This window comes from Siniperca chuatsi, linkage group LG10, assembly GCF_020085105.1.
Source record: "Siniperca chuatsi isolate FFG_IHB_CAS linkage group LG10, ASM2008510v1, whole genome shotgun sequence".
Classification (NCBI taxonomy): domain Eukaryota; kingdom Metazoa; phylum Chordata; class Actinopteri; order Centrarchiformes; family Sinipercidae; genus Siniperca; species Siniperca chuatsi.
In genome coordinates, this window is record NC_058051.1 from 9,836,568 (window position 1) to 9,859,025 (window position 22,458).

General features: G+C 42.2%; 1 protein-coding gene across 6 annotated transcripts in view; it reads right to left on the reverse strand.

The window, feature by feature from the left end:
* bsna (bassoon presynaptic cytomatrix protein a) overlaps window positions 1-22,458 on the reverse strand; it is a 307,151-nt gene that overhangs the window by 59,816 nt on the left and 224,877 nt on the right. For all 6 annotated transcript variants that reach the window (XM_044210625.1, XM_044210626.1, XM_044210630.1 and 3 more), the window contains 5 exons: window positions 20,744-21,202; window positions 10,942-16,296; window positions 4,595-4,765; window positions 3,787-4,043; window positions 2,112-3,048 (listed from right to left, as the gene is read on the reverse strand). In XM_044210625.1, coding sequence (XP_044066560.1) covers window positions 2,112-3,048; window positions 3,787-4,043; window positions 4,595-4,765; window positions 10,942-16,296; window positions 20,744-21,202 — 7,179 coding nt within the window. The remainder of the gene's footprint in view (window positions 1-2,111; window positions 3,049-3,786; window positions 4,044-4,594; window positions 4,766-10,941; window positions 16,297-20,743; window positions 21,203-22,458) is intronic.

Below are 22,458 nucleotides of genomic sequence, written 5' to 3' on the forward strand. Positions count from 1 at the left end.
TTCATTAGGGTTCAAACCGCAAAGCGGTAGAATCCTATTGAGTTTGTGCCAGTTTATTAACCATGAATTCCGTAAGCTGGAATGAGCTAGAAACACAAAACTTGGCCCAATAATTGGAAATTATGTGCAAATGCTTCCATAGAAACTTGAGCCCAATCGGCCACATGGTGGCACTGTAATTAAGGCCCAAAAATTTTGGAAAGGCCCCTCACACCGTAAGTCAGATTGACTTGATATTTCACATTTCACACAAGTCTAGCTCAATGTGCTATACAAAAAAGCCTCTTGGACCATTAAAGTCGACCATGATAGATTTTTGCAAATTTGCGTGATATGAAAAACAGTAAAGCGACATCTACGTTTTGGATTTTGATTCCATCATCACCAAATTTGGGATGCACCATTACAGGACTGCTTTTGTAACCCATTTTAGAGTGACTTAGGATGCTCAAAAACTCACGAAAATTTGCACACAATCGAAAATCGAAAGTTCTGTAGTGATTGAGTTCAGGCGTGGCCAGGGGGTTCTATAGTGTCCCCAACCGCACACCCTGCTTTGATCTTCGTGAGATTTCAGGGGAACTTTTCGTTCAAATCCGATGAAGAGGGGACGAATGGCGGAACTTTGAGTGCGCAATTATTGAAATACTGCAGGCTTTGTGATGATGAAACAAGTGTGTGATTGGTCTCTTTCCTTCTTTAAACAGAATTAATCTAGCTGAAGTGACTTTGTTTGGCTTTGTGAAGCCTGAAATCCACTCGTTGCTGCCTGTGGCTTTAATTTTGGCCGATTGAGCTGCTTCCTTCGGTTGAGCGAAAAAAGGTTTGAACCAGCCCATTGCCACCCGTGGCTATATATTTTTTTTAAATCTTGTTTTATATCTTTTGTTTTTGGATCTTATTGACTTTTATTATTTTTTATTGTAAAGCACTTTGTAACTTTGTTTTTGAAAGGTGCTATATAAATAAAGTTATTATCATTATTACTACTATTATTATTATTATTATTATTACTACTACTACTATAATAAGAGTAGGTGTCACTTGTTTCAAATTGGCGATGGAGTAGACTTAATAAAGTCTGTATGCCCTAAAGGATGTTGAAAACAAGAGTAACATCTGAAAAATCCACAACAAAGGCAATTACTCATCATAGCATTCACATAAAACATTCATAGCTCTCACAAAATAAAAACAGGGGCAAAGTGGAATGAAAAGAATGGGTTCAATCAAGTTTACATAAAGTCCATTCAGTATTAATGCCTTTGGCAGGTTTTGACTCCACAGAACAACATAATGAGTCAAACTATTGACTTGAGCAAAGATAATCATTATGTGAACTTTTTGGTGAATGTTCTAAAATGTTATCTAATAAGCAGTTTTTATTCTGTTGATGATCTCTCTATATTGGTTTATCAAATGTACATAGATGATTTTGAACAGTATTTTGTCACATGGGTTACTGCAGGAAGCCCTGAAGATGAATTACCTCTCTGGGACTGTGGCATTAGCCAGTATTACCAGCTTTAGCATGAATATATGGAAAGAAAGCAAAACATCAAATTGGATTGGTAATTGGGGAGACACATAAATTCCATAAAAACTCCAAGCCACACTACCAAAATGTGTTCAATATCAGTGGTAGTTGTGTAGTTCACAGATGATGACAGTTGTGATTACGTTTTTACTGTTAACTTGAGCACTTTCTTTCTGACATAATATTTTGCTTATATTAATCAAATATAAGCAGTAATTTGGAACTTGAAAGCATTGAGGCTTGTGATGTGAAGCCCTAAAACTACTGAAGCACTATGGAAGCTGAAAATTAAATCTAATTTCATTAGCATTAGATTTGACTGTTTTGCGGTCTGCGTTTATAAGAAACAAATAGCAAATACAACAAAAATAGACTTTTGCTCTCTCTAGTTGATAACATGCATCATGTTGCCTTTAAAATTTGACGTCCTTTTATTATGAGCAAACCTTATCCCTACTGTTAGCTATCTTATCTAGACTGTGCCCTGAATCGATTTTTAATTGCTTCATTCTCTATTATTCTTCATTTATCTTTTAATGTGTGCTAATGCCTGTCATGGTTTGAGTGACTTTACCTGGCTCTGGAGGGCTTGTTGTTGATAGAGGGACAGCCTGGCCTTGGTGTGCTCGTCTGTGGTTGGGCTGAGGGGCTTGGGGTCTGACATGGACCTTTGGGTGCTCTTGATGGGTCGGGGGACAGAGGGGTGTCGCTGGGGGGACTCAGCGGTGTAGGACTTCTGCTGAGGTGTGACATGGGCCCTGTTCAGCCTCTCACTGGACAAAGAAGTCTCCAGCAGGCGGTGAGGGGACACTGGGGAGACAGGAGAGTAGAGGACTTGTGGTGATTTGGGGGCTGTCTGCTGCTGCCGGATGATGCTGGAGATGGACTCGTTGTGGAGGTGGTTGTGAGGCTGGTAGTTGATGTCAAGTGGGTCTGGGCGGCGTCGCTCAAACTTGGCTGCGTTTGCTGTAATGTGCTGCTGCTGGCGCTGCTGGATCAAAATGTCGGCAGAACCAGATTGTTGTGTTCCGGTACTTGTAGAGGAAGAATATGGACTGACTGTGGTTGGTACACTGAGCTGGGGAGCTACAACACCCTGCGACTGGGCTTCTTGGTCAGTCTGGCATGCTAGAGACTGTCCTTTTTGGGTCCGCTCAGGTCCAGAGATGTAGTGCACAATCTCTACTTTATTTGGGTCTGATACTGTCACATGGATTGCTGGGGAGATTCTTCCTACGTGCTCCACTTCTGTCTGGCAGGAAATTTCCCTGATGGTCTGGATGGCGATACTGGAGGATAACATCCTGGGAGTGTCGGTTTTAGTGTCAATAGCTGCGATGGTTGTGGTGGCAGTGCTGCTGCTAGCAGCACTGGACTCAGCGTGTCGGGAAAGACGGGCACGTCTTCGGCGGACCGGCTGCTCTGTCTCAGCCTTGTCCTCATCGTCATCTGTCTGGACGGAGCAGTCAACACTGCGACCACGCCTCCTGGTGCGATGACGCATCATGTATCTGGTGATGGAGAGAAGAAAAAAACAATAAGGAAAGAAATAGTAATGCTGTATATTATGGCATGCATATTACATTTAAATTTTTGTACATAACAATAAAATACTTTTTGGGTAGCTGCCGGTACCAATTTGTACAATAATTAACATTGTTAATTGTAACTCTATTTTTTAGATTACTGAATAATTGCGAGGTACAGTAATATTGTTACTCTGTCAAAAAACAAGGATTGTGGGGAAAACAGGGTAACACTACTGATATATTGAGAAACCTTTTTGGGTAGTTATCCCATAAGTAAAATGTAATTTGCAGGCTGTATTACTAAACATATTTTATAATTACATGTAACATAGAAACAAATCCTCAGACAAGACTGAGTTTGAACATTTACCAATACTGTATGCATATTGCATATTGCTTTTTGGCTTTGAAACTCTCAGAAATGTTTTTAATCTTTATTCTCTATGAAATTGTTCATAAATTATTCATAAAGGCCGCATCTAAATCTCAGTTTGTGTCTTGTAATTAATTACAGAAAGATGTAAAGTAAATAGGAAGACTTTCAAGGTAATCCCTGCCTAATAAACACACACACACACACACACACACACACACACACACACTCTCTCTCTCTCTCTCTTTCATCTAAATCTACACCCATATCCATCTACACCCACTTAACACACACATCTATGTATCTGTCCACTCACTCACTCCACCAACCAACACACACATCTCTACCTCTCATCCCCATCTTCATCATCTGTCTGTACACAACTGTCCACGATCCTGCGGGGTGAGCCGTAAAACACCACGTTATCTCCATCCAAGCTGTCCCTGCTAAGCCTGGTCATGGAGCTGTGTTTCTTCATGTTGCTCCTGGTCTCAGTGTGCTCCTCCTGGCTCCTCAGACACATCTCTGATGAGGAATTGGGGAGGGAACGGGAGCCCATCTGAGAGTCAATGTAGGGGTGCAGGGGCTGTCCGTTCACATCGAGCTGAAGAAAAAAGGATTGTTTTAAGGCTATTAGTTGTTGTTAGTTTTACCCCTTCACCCATCATTGTTTCAGTTGAGATGGAAAAGGCTTTGTAATTGCACCTCATATCACAATCATAGCGGTCCACCAAAGAACTGGCTGAGTGCAGACATACAGTATATGTAAACATTATGAGTTGTAGCTTGAGAAGTAAATTCAGTTAACATTTACATTGATAATTTTTAGAAAGTGCATTATGATTCTTTTGCACACTGAATTTTATACATCATGCACAATTGATTTTATTATACATTTTCTTTGCCCTTGCAGTTAATTCATGACTTGTCAGAGTAACAAACAAAAAATTCTGCAGGGACAGGTAGGCAGGTGTCAGGCAGGCCAAAAATGTATTTGTGAGAGCTTCTCATAACATGCTTCTTCTGTATTTTCGCACTGTCTATGCCTTAAAAAGTTTCTGCCAATGCTGCCAAAGAGCTGAAGCCTTCAACATCAATGCTAGAATATATCATATCACGTATAAGCCATCTGCTAGTGTTTCTCACTCCCCTCACCTGCATACTCTGAGCTGCAGCAGCCGCTTTCTGTCTCTTCTGCTCTACAAGCTGCTGCTGCAGCTGCTGCTGTAAAGACTGGATTTGGTCTAGCTGGGACTTTTGCTGGGCCAGCTGCTCCCTCTGGAGAACAAGTTGTTTCTCACGTTCTTGTTGCTGCTGCTGTAGAACCTAAAAAATGTTGGCAGAAAGGGGAACATAAAGAAGCACACAAGTTAGTCAAATTTTTATGTATTGGAAAAAACAAGAATGGAAGCACAACATAAATGAAGTGCAGCATGTAATGTTGATTGCTGCTGCCAAAAATAAATGACGATAATGAAATGGAGTTAGGGTTTTTGCTTATACTGTAGGTTATGAGATGCATATGAAACATTGCATCTCTAGTTCTTTCTCATTAAGGAAGGCTTCCACACCTGTCTAACAGAGTAAACTTGTAAGATTTTCAACTGCATGTTCTATTAAAAAAGAAGAAAATTGTCATGTTAGCTCTTCTGTTAACTGTTAAAACATCTTCACAAAGATTTTGGAGCTAAGAAAAGCAATATATTCAAATGTGTACTTGCTATTGATATTGAATGTTTACAACATAATGGGATCCATTTTTCTTTTGCATTTAAATCAGACCAACAAATGGAACATGAAATAACTTTACAAACAAAATCTGACTATCGTTGGCTTCTATCACACATAGTACAGATATGATTATGCACACTTCATATACAAGAAATATCCAGGAAACAACAGAGCATGCATACTATAGAACTATATTTTTGTAATGCAGGGAACAAGCATTTCTTTAAACAACAAAATCATTACCATCAATCATTACACGAAATAACATGTCAATTTAATAATGACAGAATTTAACACCATCTTCTGAAGGAATATTTAATGGTTTTCTGGCCAAAAATCTTCAATAAGATCACCAGCGGCTTCACAAAGCCCAGCAAAATCACTTCAGCTACTTTAATTCTGTTTAAAGAAGGAATGAGACCTATCACACTGATTTATAGTCCGATGTGTGTTATTCCACGCCCATCTTTGCATTTGAAACGCCCCCTAGTCGATTTGAACGAAACTTTCGGGGTATGTTGCAGGTACTTCTGTGGGCACATCCTGTACGTTTTGTGATGATTTTGTGATGACTATGTATGTGCTGAGCCAAGCCCCTTTGAAGTTCATTGGGCAATATCTTGAAAACTAAATAAGATAATAACAAGCTTTATACAACTTCTGATAAGCTTCATCCAACGATGATCCACCGACCAAGTGGTTGCAATCGGACCTACGGTTTAGGAGGAGATGTCAAAGTTGTGTTTTTCAAAAAATTCAAAATGGCAAAAAATCTAGTGAGACGGACTGTTTCTTGGCGAAACATCAAAATTCAACGCCACGCCATGGAGATGACCTTCAACAAAAATTAAAGCTTTTGCTAACTTTTTATTGCAAATGTCTTTAGATGGCTCTGCGAAAATTTGAAGTTGATCCGATTAATTCTCCACTATTGTGCAAGATTGGACCATTCACAGTAGAGTTAAAAAACACTTCCTGTTTCATGGTGAACCATCAAAATTCGCCACTACACCATTTGACGAAAACTCAGAATTTTAATAACTTTTCATCTGCAACCTGTTTTATGTATGCTAACCACGTTTAATGTGGATCAGATTAATGGTGTAGGACGAGTTTGATAAAATATGACCCCAATAAATCGGCAAAAATATGAAAATGAATTCAAAATGGCCGACTTCCTGTTGGGTTTAGGTTATGGCACCAAGTTACTTTTTTGTTCGTCGTGGCATCTTATATGTGTTTCCCAAATGTTGTACATGTAGGTGAAACTGCAAGGAGGGGCTTAGTTAAAGACCTGGATGACCTGCAACTTTCTGATGTTAAACTCTAACAAAACTTAAGTTATTGTACTTGGCACCAAACACCTCCAAGACACGTTGTCTAAAGATATAGTTACAGTACTCTAGATGGCATTGCCCTGGCCTCCAGCAGCACCTTAAGGAACCTCGTAGTTAATTTTGATCAGGATTTATCCTTTAACTCCCACATGAAACAAACTTCAAGGACTGCCTCACCTTTCACCTACGTAACATTGCAAAAATCAGGCACATCCTGTCTCAAAACGATGCCGAAAAATTAGTGCATGCATTTGTTACTTCTAGGCTGGACTACTGCAATTCCTTATTATCCAACTGCCCGAATAAGTCCCTTAAGACTCTCCAGTTGATCCAGAATGCTGCGGCACGTGTACTGACAAGAACTAGGAAAATAGATCATATTTCTCCAATATTAGCTTCTCTGCACTTGCTCTCTGTAAAATCCAGAATAGAATTTAAAATCCTTCTCCTCACCTACAAAGCTCTTAATGGTCAGGCACCATCATATCTTAAAGATCTCATAATACCATATTATCAGACTAGAACACTGTGCTCCCAGAATGCAGGGTTATTTGTGGTTCCTAGAGTCTCCAAAAGTAGAATGGGAGCCAGACCTTTCAGTTATCACCCTCCTCTCCTTTGGAATCAGATCCCAGTTTGGGTTCTGGAGGCAGACACCATCTCCAGATTTAAGAGTAGGTTTAAGACTTCCCTCTTTGATAAAGCTTATAGTTAGGGCTGGCTTGCCCCCCCCCCGACATCCACACCCCACACCCCCTCTCAAAACCCCTCTCTCTCTCTCTGTCTCTCTCTCTCTCTCTCTCTCTCTCTCTCTCTCTCTCAAAACCTAACACAGAACGCCCACCATTGAGGAAGTTTTTTCTTGCCACTGTCGCCAAATGCTTGCTCATGGTGGGGTTTGTTGGGTCTCTGTAATAAATAGTATAAAGAGTACGGTCTAGACCTGCTCTATAGGAAAAGTGCAATGAGATAACTTCTGTTTTGAATTGGCACTATATAAATAAAATTGAAATTAATTAATTAATTGAGTTTTAAAACATTTCTAGGAGGCGCTATGCAGACATTTTGCCATGCCAATTTCCGAAACCAATAAGATATCAACATTTTCACCAGTCCTGATGCATGTGCAAGGTTGCACAACCTTTCGAGCACATTTCGGCCCTCAAAAATCCAAGCATTTGATAACTACACCTGTAAGCAAGTCCAAGCCTCCAGTGCAAGTCTCAACATGCAGCCCACGGAGGCAGTGCAAGTCGGACCTGCAGTCCCACGAGCGCGATGCAAATTGCAGGTGGAGATCAGCACAGAGATTGGAAAACATGGGCAGCTCTTTGTCCTGAAGCAGATTTGGAGCAATTAGAATATTTAGAAGAAATGAGCATTAACAGGGATGTCTGTCCTAATGAAAAAGAAGAAATTCCAGAATTACAGCCCTAGTGGCTGGAGGGCAGTGTCAGTTGAATTTCAAATGCAGAAACTGAATTGATCAGAAGCATAATCTATTATGGGCTCATTAAATGAGCTAGAGACACCGGTGTTTTACAAAATATGTCAGTGGTGCCTAGACAAAGTAAATGGGAAAATCCTGACCCATTTCATGTATTTATTTCTGGAGGAGCAGGCACAGGAAAGTCTCATTTAATAAAAGCTGTGTATTATGAGGCATGCAGATTGTTAGCAAGAATGTGTAATAATCCAGATGACATTCATGTTTTACTAACTGCTCCTACTGGTGTGGCGGCATATAAAATTAATGCTTCAACAATACACAACACCTTTACGATTGGTAATAATGCTTCATTGCCAGAGCAACCTCTAAGGGAGGAAGAAGTAAATACATTAAGAGCCAGTTTGAAAGATCTACAAATATTGGTAATAGATGAAATTTCCATGGTTGATCACAAACTTTTGGCCTATATCCTCGGCAGACTATGACAAATTAAACAATGCGCTGATTTTTCTCATTTTGGCAATGTTTCTGTTACAGCTCTTAGAGATTTTTATCAGCTGCCACCAGATAAAGGATGGCTTCTTTACACAGCGTAAATAGGGACCAACCTATGGGCAAATACTTTCAGTCACATAGAGTTGACAGAAATAGTGCTGCAAAAAGACCAAGAGTTTGCCCTGACACTAAATCGAATCAGGAAACATACCAAAGAAGAAAAACTTAAAGAGCAGGATGAAGTGTTATTAAAACAATGTGAGACAGGCATGGGCAAAGACACAGAGGACCTTCACATATTTGCGACAAACAGTGAAGTGCAAACACCTAATTTCAATATGTCGCACAAGGTATGTTCAGCTATTGTGCAAATTCAAGCTCAAGATTTCGATCAAAACCCTCAAAAAGGGCGATTTGCACATACCTATAATAAAAAAACATATTTGGAGAGATTGCTAAGTGCTGGCCCGAAGGTTCGCGTTATGCTTATCAAAAATATAGATGTTACAGATGGTCTTGTTAATGGAGTGTTTCGCACTGTTTGTACTGTGAAATTTGATGGAATCGGCAAATTCCCAAAAACGATTTATGTCAATTTTGATGATAATTTTTCATGATAAATATAGTGCCAATTCATAACTGACTGGCAGAAAACTTAACCGGTTTTATTTACAGAGACCCAACAATGGGTGACAGTGGCAAGGAAAAACTTCCTTTTGAGAGGCAAAAACCAGAGGTGGGCAGCCATCTGCCAAAATTTCCATGTTCAGTACCAGGACTTGAAAATGCAACCCCAATAGGTGCTGATGAGGACAAAGTGACAAGCAGTGGTGGAGTTAGACGTCAATTTCCATTACGTCTAACCTGGGCTTGCACAATACATAAGGTATAAGGCTTAACTTTAGACAAAGCAGTGGTGTCATTTAAACAAAATTTCTCAGCTAGCCAAGCATATGTACCCTTAGTTGAATGACATCTTTGGAAAATCTTGTCTTCAAGATTTTAATGCCACTGCCTACTGCTTGTTCCATGACATAGATTACTAGTTCTATTCATTTTTATTTTTGCTACAATTTATGCAGATTGGACTTGCGATCTAAGATTAGTTTAAAAAAGTAGGTTTCGCATATGTCATGATTTTGCAACAAAAGCGGCACCTAGTGGCCGATTGGCGCCACATTTTGCACTGAGCCTCGGTGGGGCATGGGAAAGTACTGGCCCAAGTTTTGTGTTATTTGGACAATCCTATGTGGAGATATGACATCACTTCCTGTTTTACTGCAACCTATAGGAAGTTGTTCTTTTTTAAATCGTGCATTTGAACTATCAAATTTTTTTTAATAACTTTTAATCATGAGGGTCCATAGTTTCTATGTGCAAAGTTTTGTGCAGATCGGACTCACCACCAAGGAGGAGTTCGACAAAGTTTGTTCTCATATTTTATTATGTTCTAACAGCACCGCCACCGTAAATTTCATGTGTAGAAATTTACATTTGTTGTAATAAGCCACACCTGCTTTTATCAATCATTACCAGATTTTTTGGCATCAACTGAGTCATGAACCTAGATCATTTAAACTGAATTTCATACGAATCCATGCAGCTGATTACGAGATATCAACTTTCGCATTTGTAGTGCCACCTAGTGGCCGATTGGCTCCAAATTTTGTGCCAAATTTTGCACAAAGCCTCAGTAGGGCATGAGAAAGTATTGGTTTCATGTTAATCGGACAAACCTATGTGGAGATATGACATCACTTCCAGTTTCACTGCAACCTACAAGAAGTTGTTTCTTTATAACTAAGATTTCGGGCAGATCAGACTCACGGCCTACGAGGAGTACGAAAAAGTGGGTTTTGCATATCTCGCGATTTTGCGAAAAAATTATAGGCTGAAATGGTCGTGGCCTATATCTTGAGATTTCTCAATTCAGGGAACACATGTATGTAAGGTTTTCGAATGTGCGATGTACTATGTGGGAGTTCCTGGCCAAAATGCATTTACCTTGATTATAGCGCCACCTGCTGGTGGACATGTGTCATTTTTGGAGTCTTAGGTGTGTGCACAGGTCTATACCACCCCTGTGAAATTAATTTGCATACAGTACCCTTTAATGGTGTAGGCTGCAGTACCACTTTTACCAACGAGAAAAAAAAAGTGTGATTTCAGTAGGGTTCCCAGCACTGCTGGTACTGGTCACCACGATGCCTTGCACTTTGACCCCTAATAATAGACTGACCCAAAAACAATAGGATTTCAGCCCCTTGGGGGCTTGAACTCCTTATAATAATAAACCGGCACAAATGGGTTCTACCTCTTCGGGGTTTGGACCCTAATAACATAAAACGACAATAACTCAATAAGATACACCACAAGTAACACAACCACAAAAACAACAATACACAAAACAATATCCAAAGCAAAACCAACAACTACAAAACAACGCCAACTATCAAAATCTACATTCCATTTCCGGTTTTTCCCTCTACCTGTTCCTTGATGTTTTGCAGCTCCTGTAACTCTCTCTGCACCAGTATCTGCTCCTTCTCCCTGTGCAGCTTCAGCTCTATCCTTTCCCGTTCCAGCTCCTCCTGCAGGCGCAGTTGCCGGAGTTTCTCCAGCTCCACGCGCTCCCTCTCCATCTGCAGGAGCTGTTCCTGTTGCCAATGCAGCCTCTCTGCCTCGGTTTCACCCTCCTTGTGTATGGCACCTGGTGGGGGGAAGGGAGGAAGACCCCCTGGAATGGGTAAGCCACTGGTGGGGGCAGAGGGGCCCACTGAAGGTTGGGTGTAGCCATGGGTGTGTGAAGGAGCTGAGGGTGGGTATACAGGGCCTGCAGGAGAAGGCTGTTGTGGCTGCTGAGCAGTTGTCACCTGTTTCTGTTGTTGACTGTTCAGGTGTGCCTGGGACAGGTTTATTGGCTGCTGCTGTGGCTCCATTGGTATGACAACTGTTTCTTGTACTGAGGTGACCTCTACTGATGGGGAGGTCACTGTGGCACCTTTAACAATGTAAACCGGTTCATCCTGGACTGTAGAACTAGTAGTTGTCATGGAAACAGACACTGGGGCACCTACTGGTGCTAAAGTTGTTGCAACAGCAACAGTAGTGGCAGTTGTTAACATTGTTTGGAAACCTGGTGCTGGGTAACGGACTGGAGCTTGTCCAGATAAGGGCATTCTGGGGCTCATTGGTAGTCTGCTAAGACTGGATAGGGGCACAGGTGTCATGTTGGCAGAGGGGTATGGCCTGTAGACCCCCCTCAGTAGCGGGCGAAGAACAGAGGCAGGCTGGGTTGTGATAGGAAGCGTAGAAGCGATTGGGGTCTGAATAGTGGAGTAGATCATCCCATCAGAGGACCTAATAACAGCAGGGTACATGGCTCTAAGACTGGCTTGTCTGGCACTGATAAGGTTGGTTAGTGCTTGACTGTGGGAGATTGGCTTCCCATCTAGTCCAAAGAGGAGGTTTTGTCTGATGCCAAGACCTGCTGCAAGTCTGGAGGTCACAGGCCCAGTTCCTCTCCCCAAACTGCTAAACTGCATCAAATCTGGGTTGCTTCCATACCGATCCATGGAATTGAGTGCTGCACACATTCGGCTGATCTCCCTGGCAGTTGTAGCACTGTACTGAGCCAAGTTAGCTTCTTGAAAGCTAGCAATGTCATGGGCAGAGTAGCCATAGTCTGAACTGATATTAGACAAGGAATTATATCTCCTTATAGGCAAGGTTTGGGCTGTGATGTCTCCTCCATGCCGCAAATCTGTATAGGAGCCATACTGCATCCCCATATACGCTCCATAGCCCTGTTTTATAGCAGTTAGATCCATGGCAGTTTCTCCTGAGGCTTGGAGGTGTGGTTCTAGTTTAGAATGGTAGGACTGTAGCCCAGCTTCGGCTAGGTTTGTATCAGACATTGAAGGCTGTAGCCTACCAGGGAAAGGCAATGTGTAGGCTTTACGTCCATCCATTGGATACTCATGGTAACTTCCAGGTTGTCTTTCGTGGTCAGACTCATAGGTGAGAGGTGGGGCAGATGGAGGCCTTATGCCCTCTTTCTCAGAACCACCAACACAGCTTCCACCAAAAGGAAGTTGGTAAACAACATCACAGCAAGCTGGTATGTTGTCAGGTTTAATTTGGCCTCCTGCCAGATCCATAGCATGTTGTCCTTCTTCTACCTTCACCAGTTGAGTCACTGCCCTGGCCTGTTCTGGCCCTCCATCCATCTGCACTACCATGTCATGTGGTGATTTACCTCCTGACATCAAACCAGGAGGACTAGGCTTCCTTTTCAGCTCAATGGGACCAGTGCCATATAGCTCAGGGTTAATGACTGGAGATACAGCACTGACCACAGCTGAGGCAGTGCTAGTCTGGCTGACTACCAAGTCTTTTTTCAGTAAAGGTGAGATCTGGCCAGTAAGATTGTACCTGGCCAAAGCAGATGCTTGTTGCTGCTGCTGTTGCATCTGATGGTGCTGCTGCAACTGCTGTTCCAGGAGCTCTTGTTGCTTCTGCAGCTTCTCTTGTTGTTTCTGTAGCTCTTTCTGTTGGACACTGAGGTCTTCCAGTTTAGCATCAATTTTTGGTATTGATGGGTCAGTTGGAGGTGAAATTGGTGGTTTGTCCTGGGAAAGACACACGGCCGAACCCATGCCGTGACCCAGATCCACTCGGTTTTGATGGGGATCACCATAGACTGTTGGCTGTTTGGGCTGGGTCATGAACATGGAAGCAGCCACAGTGACACTGACAGTGGTTGGTGTGGTGGTCACCTGGGTGTTAAGGTTCATAATCAGTGGCTGTACAATCGTTGAATGTCTGCTACCCTCTGATCCACCATGATATTTCCTGCTTTCAGTGGCCAAGGAGGTGAGATCCATTCCCTGGTCAGTCATGATAATCGGAGCTGGCTTGGTGGCCGTTCTGAGGTCCACAACACTGCCACCTTGGATCATATTGCCCTGCTCTACCCTAGAAGTACCTGGGACTGTAGATATTCGACAGAGGGAGATGTTATCCATTGACATGGACCCTCTGGTGTAAGTGCTGACTGTGGTGACCATACTTGTTCCCACATTTATCTTCTCCACTCTTTGTGTTCGGTAGAAGCTGTGTGTAGGAGACTGTTGGTAAGGTGGCGTGTCTGGAGGGCTGGCACACGGGGAGTAAGTGTCAAATGTTGATTGGCGGCTAAATCGTGTAGGCGAAGACAGGGGAGAAGTAGCAGTGTTGACTGTCATTGGCCTGGCTGGGCTTAGAGGTGGGGAGTACGGGGCATCCTGGGAAGACTGCTGTCGATAGAGCCGTGGAGAAACTGATCGATGTGATGTTTGGGTTCCCTGAGCCATCCCTGGAGATGTAGGCCCAGAGCCAGCTGAGTCTATTCGTATCAATGAATTCAAAGTCTGTGTAGAGAACTCAGCTGTAGCCCTTCTGGAAGGTGAACGCGTGGGACTCTGTGGTGGTGGGGATGGAGAAAGAGGAGTACTGGTGCTCCTGTAATAAGTAGTATACTTGGGAGAACATGGCTCAATAATTCTCTCAGTAGAAGATGTTGAACTGTCTCGCACTTGGACCCCCCTGTTCTCCCCTACCCTTCTGGTGATCACTTCTCTTTGACTGTAGGCCTGGGTAATCTCTGCAATCTTGCTGCATACACTTGAGACTGTAGCTGAGGATGTGGCAGGACTTCCTGTGTGTCTGCCATATATACCAGACTGAGTAGACGTCATACTGTGGCTTGAACTAGTCTGAGAAATAGTTACTGCATCTCTGGTATAAACTCCATAAGCTGCAATTGTGGTGGCAGCCACTATTGGAGTTATTCCATTCCTTCCTGCTTGGCTTTTGATCCTGTCTTTGTGTTCTTCCTTTGCAGAGAAGTGCTGTGTTACTCGAACATCAGGAATCCGTCCTCCAGTCTCAGCAAAGGACACAGGAGCTGAGATCTGGGTGGGGCTGGTCCCTGGAGTTAGGAGAGCATTGCTGTGTTCCAGTAGTTTAGCAAAGGCTGGGCCTGTGTCGAGGAGCTGTTTGTCTGGGTAGGAGCTCTCAATCTTAATCTCTACTTGCTCATCGGTGGCCTGTTGCATCTTGGTGATGTTCTGAGATGTTTGTCGGATCTCCTCATAAATAGATGTCTCTGACTCTGCTGCCTCATTGTCATATCCTGTTTGATCTCGTTCATATTCATACTCATCATCATAACCTTGTCCATTAACGTCCTCCTCATAGTACTGCCCATGTCTTCCATGTTGCTGCTGTTGTTTCTGTTGTTTTTGAAGCATCTCTGCCTTCCTCATCATCTCCTCATAAACCTCCTCAGCGCTCTTTAGTGGTTTGGAAGTTGAAGATGGTGCTGTGGTGGTTGTGGTAGTTGATGATTTCTCTATTGGTGAGTAGAGAGACATAAAGGTAGGCAGGTTGTACTCGCTGCCTGACTTGTAAAGTTTGGATTCGTATCCCTCAGCCTCTGAGTCCAGACTCTGAGGGGAATATTCAGAAGCAGAAGAACGATGGAGCTCTTCCATTTCTGCAGCTTGTCTCAGCTCTTCTGTTGGAGAAGCATCTTCAATAGGTGAGAGATTGCTAGGTGGTGTCTTGGACCTCTCTCTGCGCCTCTGAGCCCTCAGCTCCTCCTTATCCCTCTTGGTCTTTCGTGCTGTGCTCCTTATTCTCTGTTGTTCCACCTCCCTCATCTTCTCCTGCTCTCTCAGAAGTTCCTCTTCCTCTCTCAGCTCATCCTCTTCTGAAGAGTCTTCAATGGTGGGAAGGAGAGGGCCGTGGGAGCGGTGTCGTGCTTTCCTCTGTTGTTTAGCCTCTTCCAACCTTTGCCTCCTGCTGGGGCTACTGTCACTGTCCTCCTCCATTGATGAGATGGAAGTAGGAGACTGCCCTGAGCCATATGAGGATGAAGTTGCTGGCAGAGTGGAGGAGTAGTCACCCCGAGAACGCTCCTCAGGAGATCCTGTCAGGCTCTCCATCTCTAGCTCTGGTTCCCGATCAAGACTCAAGTCATTTTCATTGCTCAGCTCCATGTCTCGGCTGTAGCTATTGGTGTTATTGAGTTCAATGGTTTTGAAGCGCCTCAATCCTCCTTGTGATGCCATCACATCTTCCTCACCCTCCTCCACTGAGCCTTTATAAACATCGGCAGCGCTTTTCGTTTCCTCCTCAAAACTGCTAGAGTGGTGCTGAAGACGTCTCTTCTCTTTCCCTGAGTCAGAGATGATGTGCTTATGGTGGTTTTTCTTGGGTTTCTGGTAGCCATATCCTTCATCTTCCTCATCTTCCTCTTCCTCCTCCTCCTCATTTTCTTCATCAGCACTCATCTCCATTATTTGTCTCCTCATAAACTCCTCATCTGTCATCTCTGTGGGCTCGGCCTCTTTTTCCTTCTTTTTCTTCTCCTTCTTCTCCTCCTTCTCTTCCTTCCGTTTACCCACCCAGTCTCCCCCATCCTCTTCTTCCTCCAGTATATCTTCTAGCTCCTCGTCAGAGTCATATGCATCAGGTGGGATTGACAGAGAGCGTGGACGCTGCTTTCCTCGGTCATCCAAATCTCTGTCTCTGTGCTTCCTCCCAATTCTGTCCACCTTCTCTTCAGAAAGGCTCTTCTCCAGCAAAGGCCTCATGGAGCTTTCTAGTTTAGTGATTTCAGAAGGGCTTGGTGGGGAGCCCCGCACACTGATCCCCCTCTCACTCAGCTTCATCTCCTCTTCTTGGATTAGACCTGTGATTTCACCTTGGGAGCTGGAGATGCCATCAGAGGAGTAGCCGGTGTCACTGAGGCTCTGAGGGCTGCGTGACAAGTCATGGGTGCTGTTGTTTTTTGTATCCTATAGAGGGAAGAAGAAAGAAAGAAACATGCATTAGATTTGGGGAAGCTAGGGTTTTTAATTTAAGTCAGAATTTAGTGTGAGAATCAGTATGCATACAATTTAAGCTCACATATATTTAGATTCTTATTTTTAGGTATAAAATTAATTATATTAGCTACTGAGCCATGAAAAAAGTATTCTTCTATTTGTGCATACAGTTTTTAAATGATTTAATTTATTGAAGGAAAAAAGTTACTCTACTATATCACCCATATGAAGAAGTAATTGCCCCCCTAAACTCTGAGGACCTCCTTGACTATCAGTCTCTTCTCTCCTCTTTCTCTGCCTCTTCATCTGCAGCTAAAAGCTCTTTCTTTCAATTCAAAATTCAATCTTCCTTCTCTAACCTGCAACATCTTTTCTACTCTCCTTGTTCCCCCCACTTCCCACCTCCCTTCTACTGAGTGACTTTGTTAAGTAAGTAAAAAGGATTGATGACATACACTCCTCACTTCCCCACCAAACTGCCGATTCCTCCTGTCCTACATTCACCTCTTCATCTCCTACTCTTACATCCTTTTCACTGTTCTCTCCCAATGAGGTACTAAACCTGGTTACCTCCGACTGCCCAACTACTTGCCCTCTTGACCCTAAAGTAAAAAATAAAAAAACAAACAAAAAACAAAACAAACCCTTTCTCTGTCTCTTACTGTTTCTAAATGTAGCACTTGAAGCAGTTTAGCATATTTGATTCAATTTGGTTCATTGGTTGAATGAGTAAGTAAGGGGGCAATTACTTTTTCACGCAGGGCCAGCTGGTGTTGGATACATTTTTTCTTCAATAAATGAAATGATCATTTAAAAACCTATTTTGTGTTTACTCAGATTGTTTTGTCTTATCTTCAGTTTTGTTTGAAGATCTGAAACAAGTGTGACAAACATGAAGAAACCAGGAAGGGGGCAAATACTTTTTGACGCCACAGTGTGTGTATGTATGTGTGTCACACACCAAAGGGCAGTCAGAGCGCCAGACCCTGACATGATCCACACCTACTGGCTGAAGAATCTAACTGCACGGCTAAGATGAGTAGGCACATGGCTCAATACATAGACAGGGCCCAGAAGGGAATTGGTAATGATACCAGGGGAGCCAAGCACCAGCTACTAGTCGATGGACCAGTAGACCAAGCAGACCAAACTGTGCACTGACTGGAATGACTACAAGAAAGCTTACGATTCACTGCCATTCATATGGATACTGGAATGCTTATACAAAGTCAACAGGACACTGATAGCCTAATCAAGAACTCAATGAGGCTCTGGAACACAACTCTAAAAGCCAACTCAATGCCAATTGCACAAGTCATCATTAAGTGCTGCATACACCAAGGTGATGCACTATCCCCGCTGTTGTTCTGCAAAGGCCTGAACCCCCTCAGCCAGATCATCACAAAGAGTGGCTACGGATACCGGTTTCCAAAGTGGAGCAACCATCAGTCACCTCCTCTACATGGATGACATCAAGCTGCATGCCACTGATATCAAGACAAGGAAACTCCTCACAATGCATGGAAGGTTTCACCCCAAATCCGGCACCCTGAGACTGTACACTAAGCGGAATGAGGGAGGCCGAGGACTAGTGAGTGTCAAAACCGCTGTCCAGGATGAAACAACCAAGATCCAGGAGTACATCAGGAAGATGGCCCCCAATGATGAATGGCTAATGCCTCAGGCGGCAGAAATCCAGGGATGATGATGAGGAGGAGCATGAACCGTCATGGAGAGACAAGCCCTTAAACAGCATGTACCGCTGACAGATAGAAGAAGTGGCTGATATCAAGAAATCCTACCAGTGGCTGGACTAAAGGACAGCACAGAAGCACTAATCATGGCAGCACAAGAACAGGCACTCAGGACAAGATCAATAGAGGCTGTGATCTACCACACCAGACAGGACCCCAGGTGCAGACTCTGCAAAGATGCCCCTGAGACAGTTCAGCACATAACAGCAGGGTGTAAGATACAGGCAGGAACAGCGTACATGGAACGCCATAACCAAGTGGCTGGCATAGTGTACAAGAACATCTGCCATGACTATGGGCAACATTTCAAAAACATTCAGACTATGATTTGATTTTATTAAGAGGTAAATCTCATAATATAATAAATTATAGCGTTAAGACAAATGACACAATTATGCACTTACCATAAAGTGGCCTGTAGTTGTTTGGTTTGTTAACAATTTTTTGAGCCACTGATGGAAAGAGGTTAGTTAAACTGTGTTTTTTAGGACTGACAAAATTTTAGTTTTTTGATGTTGAGTGCAAAGTAAAATTGTGGACTTAACATGACTAAAACATCAAAACTCAGTCATCAATGGCTCTGTCTCAGTTGTCTGTTGCCAAATCCTAATCTCAAAGGGGGACTAACCTGGTAAATGAAAGAGGGATGGAGGAAACAAAATAGGTGAAAATTATGGAATTCTTTAGAAAACCTCTCACGATGGTTACAATACTTCAGAGGATACTTTAATTTTGGTCTTTGCACTTTAAATTCCTAGCAGCTCCCCAAATAAGGAAGGTCTGCTCTGCCTTTGAAAAGCCCAAAGCAGCCAATCTTTCTAAATATTTCAGCATATTTTCTTTTTTCAAAGAAAATGTAATTTAAACAGAGTGTGGCAAAATATGGGTAGGGCAAATAAACTACATCTGGAAATGGTTTGTTCATTTTGGTTATGTTATTAAACTCAAAACCATCCTATTCCATTGTAAATAAATAAAGGCTCACAGTGCATCCTTGAGGCATCCACTGGTCAATGTAATTGAATGAATTTGATCTTTTGATTAAAAAAACAGAGTTAAATATAACTGAAAATAAAACAAATAAACATAGGAATATGGGCAAGAGCACATTGTATTGTAATTGTGTTTTGCCTTTCATTTTAACTAGAAGAAACCGACTGTAAAAGTATTTTATGGATCCGTGATCAGTTACAAAACTAAATTAATTTTAAAATTATAACAACATGCAGCAGCTAAGAAACATGCAGGAAAAGATCTAAAAAATTCAGAAGAAAATAATTGGAGATATGTGTCCAAAACACACAGTTCAAAGAAATAAATATATATATTTTTTTACTTTACTGGGAGAAAAGGGAGTCAAGCAAGAAGTCTTTTAAAAAATCATCATTGTCATAAAAATGGTACTTTGGTTTCGTGTTGCATTTACTCACTGTGCTGTAAGAAACAGTGATAGTTGGCCAACCTAATGCCAAACTAACATCACAGATCTGTTCAAAGTGACCTTTACAAACCTTTACAAGTGTATCTGTGAACACAAGTTATCACAAATATGTAATATAGGCCATATTCAAAGTTGCATGAATGGCCTCAAGATGCCACTGTCATTCACTCTAAACACAACATTCAAAACCTTGAAGGAAATGTTGGAGGAAATCTAACGTCACACCAGGCAGCCGTTGTGATGTTAAAAGTTAACATCCATTTTTCAGGTGTCAGACAACACAAATGTCCCAAGTGACATGGTTACTTGGTCCATGTATAGCATTCATCACTTTTTTTCTATATATATAGATCTATCTATCTATCTATCTATCTATCTATCTATCTATCTATATATATATATATATATATATATATATATATATATATATATATATATATATATATCTCATGTTTCAGCATGTTTGTCATTTTTGAAATTTACAAGTGTACTATAATACTGAAGTCAAAGGTCTAGTTTTGAGTCTAGTTTTGAAGTTTTCAGTCTGTTTTTTTGGAGACCAGAAAGCAGTTAAGCGAGGTAGTCATCATGCACAGGTAGGGGAGGAGGTAGGCAGTGTAGCCCAAGCTTTAGTCTGGTTCCAGACCTCTGAATTGTCAACCACATCTCCAATATCAGCGATTCAAATAGGTCTGGTGTTGTGCTCATTGATGACTGTTTGCACCGGTTGGAGAAACAATTGACCAGTCAGAGCCTGGTAGACAGGATTAAGAATGGGGATCTGCATCTTCCTACATAGCTAGCTAGCTACTTAGCTACATTCATGAAAAATAGCAACAGAAAGTGCAACATGGGCAAAATTCTGTAGAATACACATATCTGGTGTTGGATCTGAGTTTCCATTATGCTCATTAAGCTTGATGGAAAAATGTATGAATGAGAAGCAGGGCCACACTGAAACAGCCATGCATACTCACTTAACCTGCAAACATACTTTAAAAAGGTCACATAACAATGGCCATTTTTGGTACATAGTCCTGTGTGTTACTCTATGGTTTCCACAGAATATCACCAAAAATCAGCCTAATCTTTTTTTGGATATTCCTTTCATGCCATCTCTGTTAGTGCATTGTTAGTTTGGTTCACTTTTGGTCCTTTCTATAGCTTAACATACAGAGTAGTACACTAGACTAAAGCAATGTTAGAAAAAAATACAACTTACATCATAATGCCTGGACTTCTTAATATCCTTGATCGGTGTGATCTGCTCTCCTTTCTTCTGGGAGGGTTTGGTCTCTTTGGCAGTTTGGTCTTCAGGCTCCATCTTGAACTTCTCCTCTGTGGGTTTCGGCTGTTTCTGGGTCTCTGTGGTTAGTACTGGTGCTGTAGCTGGTGTTGCGGCCTTGGTGTCGGTCGGTTGTTTGGCAGCAGTGGACACAAATGGTCCACTATCGCCAGTTCCCACATGGGGTTTCTGCAACTGGGAATGGACTGGCCTGGGCCCCTGCTGATTGGTGGGTTTGTGGATAGGGCTTTGCTGACTGGCTGGCGCCTGGTGATGGGGCGAGTCCATTGGCTGGTGCTTAGGAGACAGATGAGGAACAGGAAGTGGAGGATTGTCCAGACCACCTCCGGACATCAGCCGTTGGGTCTGGCAGTTGAGACATAACCACTCCTTTTTCTGAAACACAGAGAGAACAAAAATAAGTTAATGACAACCTGCCTGTTTTCCACAATAGTACAGAAATGTTTTGTTATAATAGTATTGCTAAAATGTGGTTAATAAAACATATTTAAAGACACACTCCCTGATTCTATTATAGCTTGCCAAATTCCCAAATCTTCCTTCCAGCTCATTGTTAATGCTTTGAAGAGGCTGCTTTTAAGTTTCAAAGCATCAACACTAACCTGGAAGGAAAGGCATTATTGGGCACTAAAACTAAGTCAGGAAGTGTATTTTTTCTTATACTGTATGTCTTGACCTTTATATGATCTCAGGCATACAAAACTGGTTTAGACTAGTTTGTACTGTGTAACTGCACCCCCCACTAAATGCATACACAATTCTCTGAGCAAACAGTACTTCTCTGTCTCACTCTCTGCAGACCTACAATGCTCTGTATGATTGTCTGACCTTCTCTGCAAAGAATAAAAAGTCATTTTGGTATTTCTTGGTGTTTAATTCACAAATGAATTATTTTTTTCCACAACACAGCTGCACAAACACATGCACATGCAAGTACTCTGGAAATCATATTTCCATGAAGAGCTGTCAGAAAATTTGACTGCGATGCACACGCACATATATACTATACACAATCTATCTTTTGCTTCTATTCTAACTTTTTTCATTTGTTGTTATCTAGATCTCTCTAGAAAAAAAATAAAACAAAAGAAGCAGAAGAGAACTGACTTAACATGAGCATCCATAGACAACATGGCTGAAAAGAGAGCTCCGTATACAGAAACTCAAATTTCATCATCCCCACACTCCGAGATTGGGTACCAAGCTCCAATAACAAGCCCTTACGGCACAGATTCACTTAACACAAGGGCAACTGACCTGAGATTGAAGATCATGACCAAGCTGGACACCTGGCACCCCCAATTACAATGATCACAATTACCAAGGCTAAGTGACAAAGTACCCTCTGAAAGTCTGCTAGAAGATGTGAATGCAGCACTACATACTATCTCTACTAAGACCATAACTGAGACCAGTGAGCTGATATACGCCACAGCAACAGTGAGCTTAGAGATGCATGGCTATAAGATGAATGATCCCCATGGAGGAGGAGAAAGGTGCAAGGAAGAAAGGGTTACCTAACCTACCTGAGGCACTGGAGACTGCCAAACAAAGACTCACAGCTCTAGCTTCCTGCCTGAAGAGATTCATGGGAGAAATGAACCAACTGCTGATGGATGGGATCCACCAAG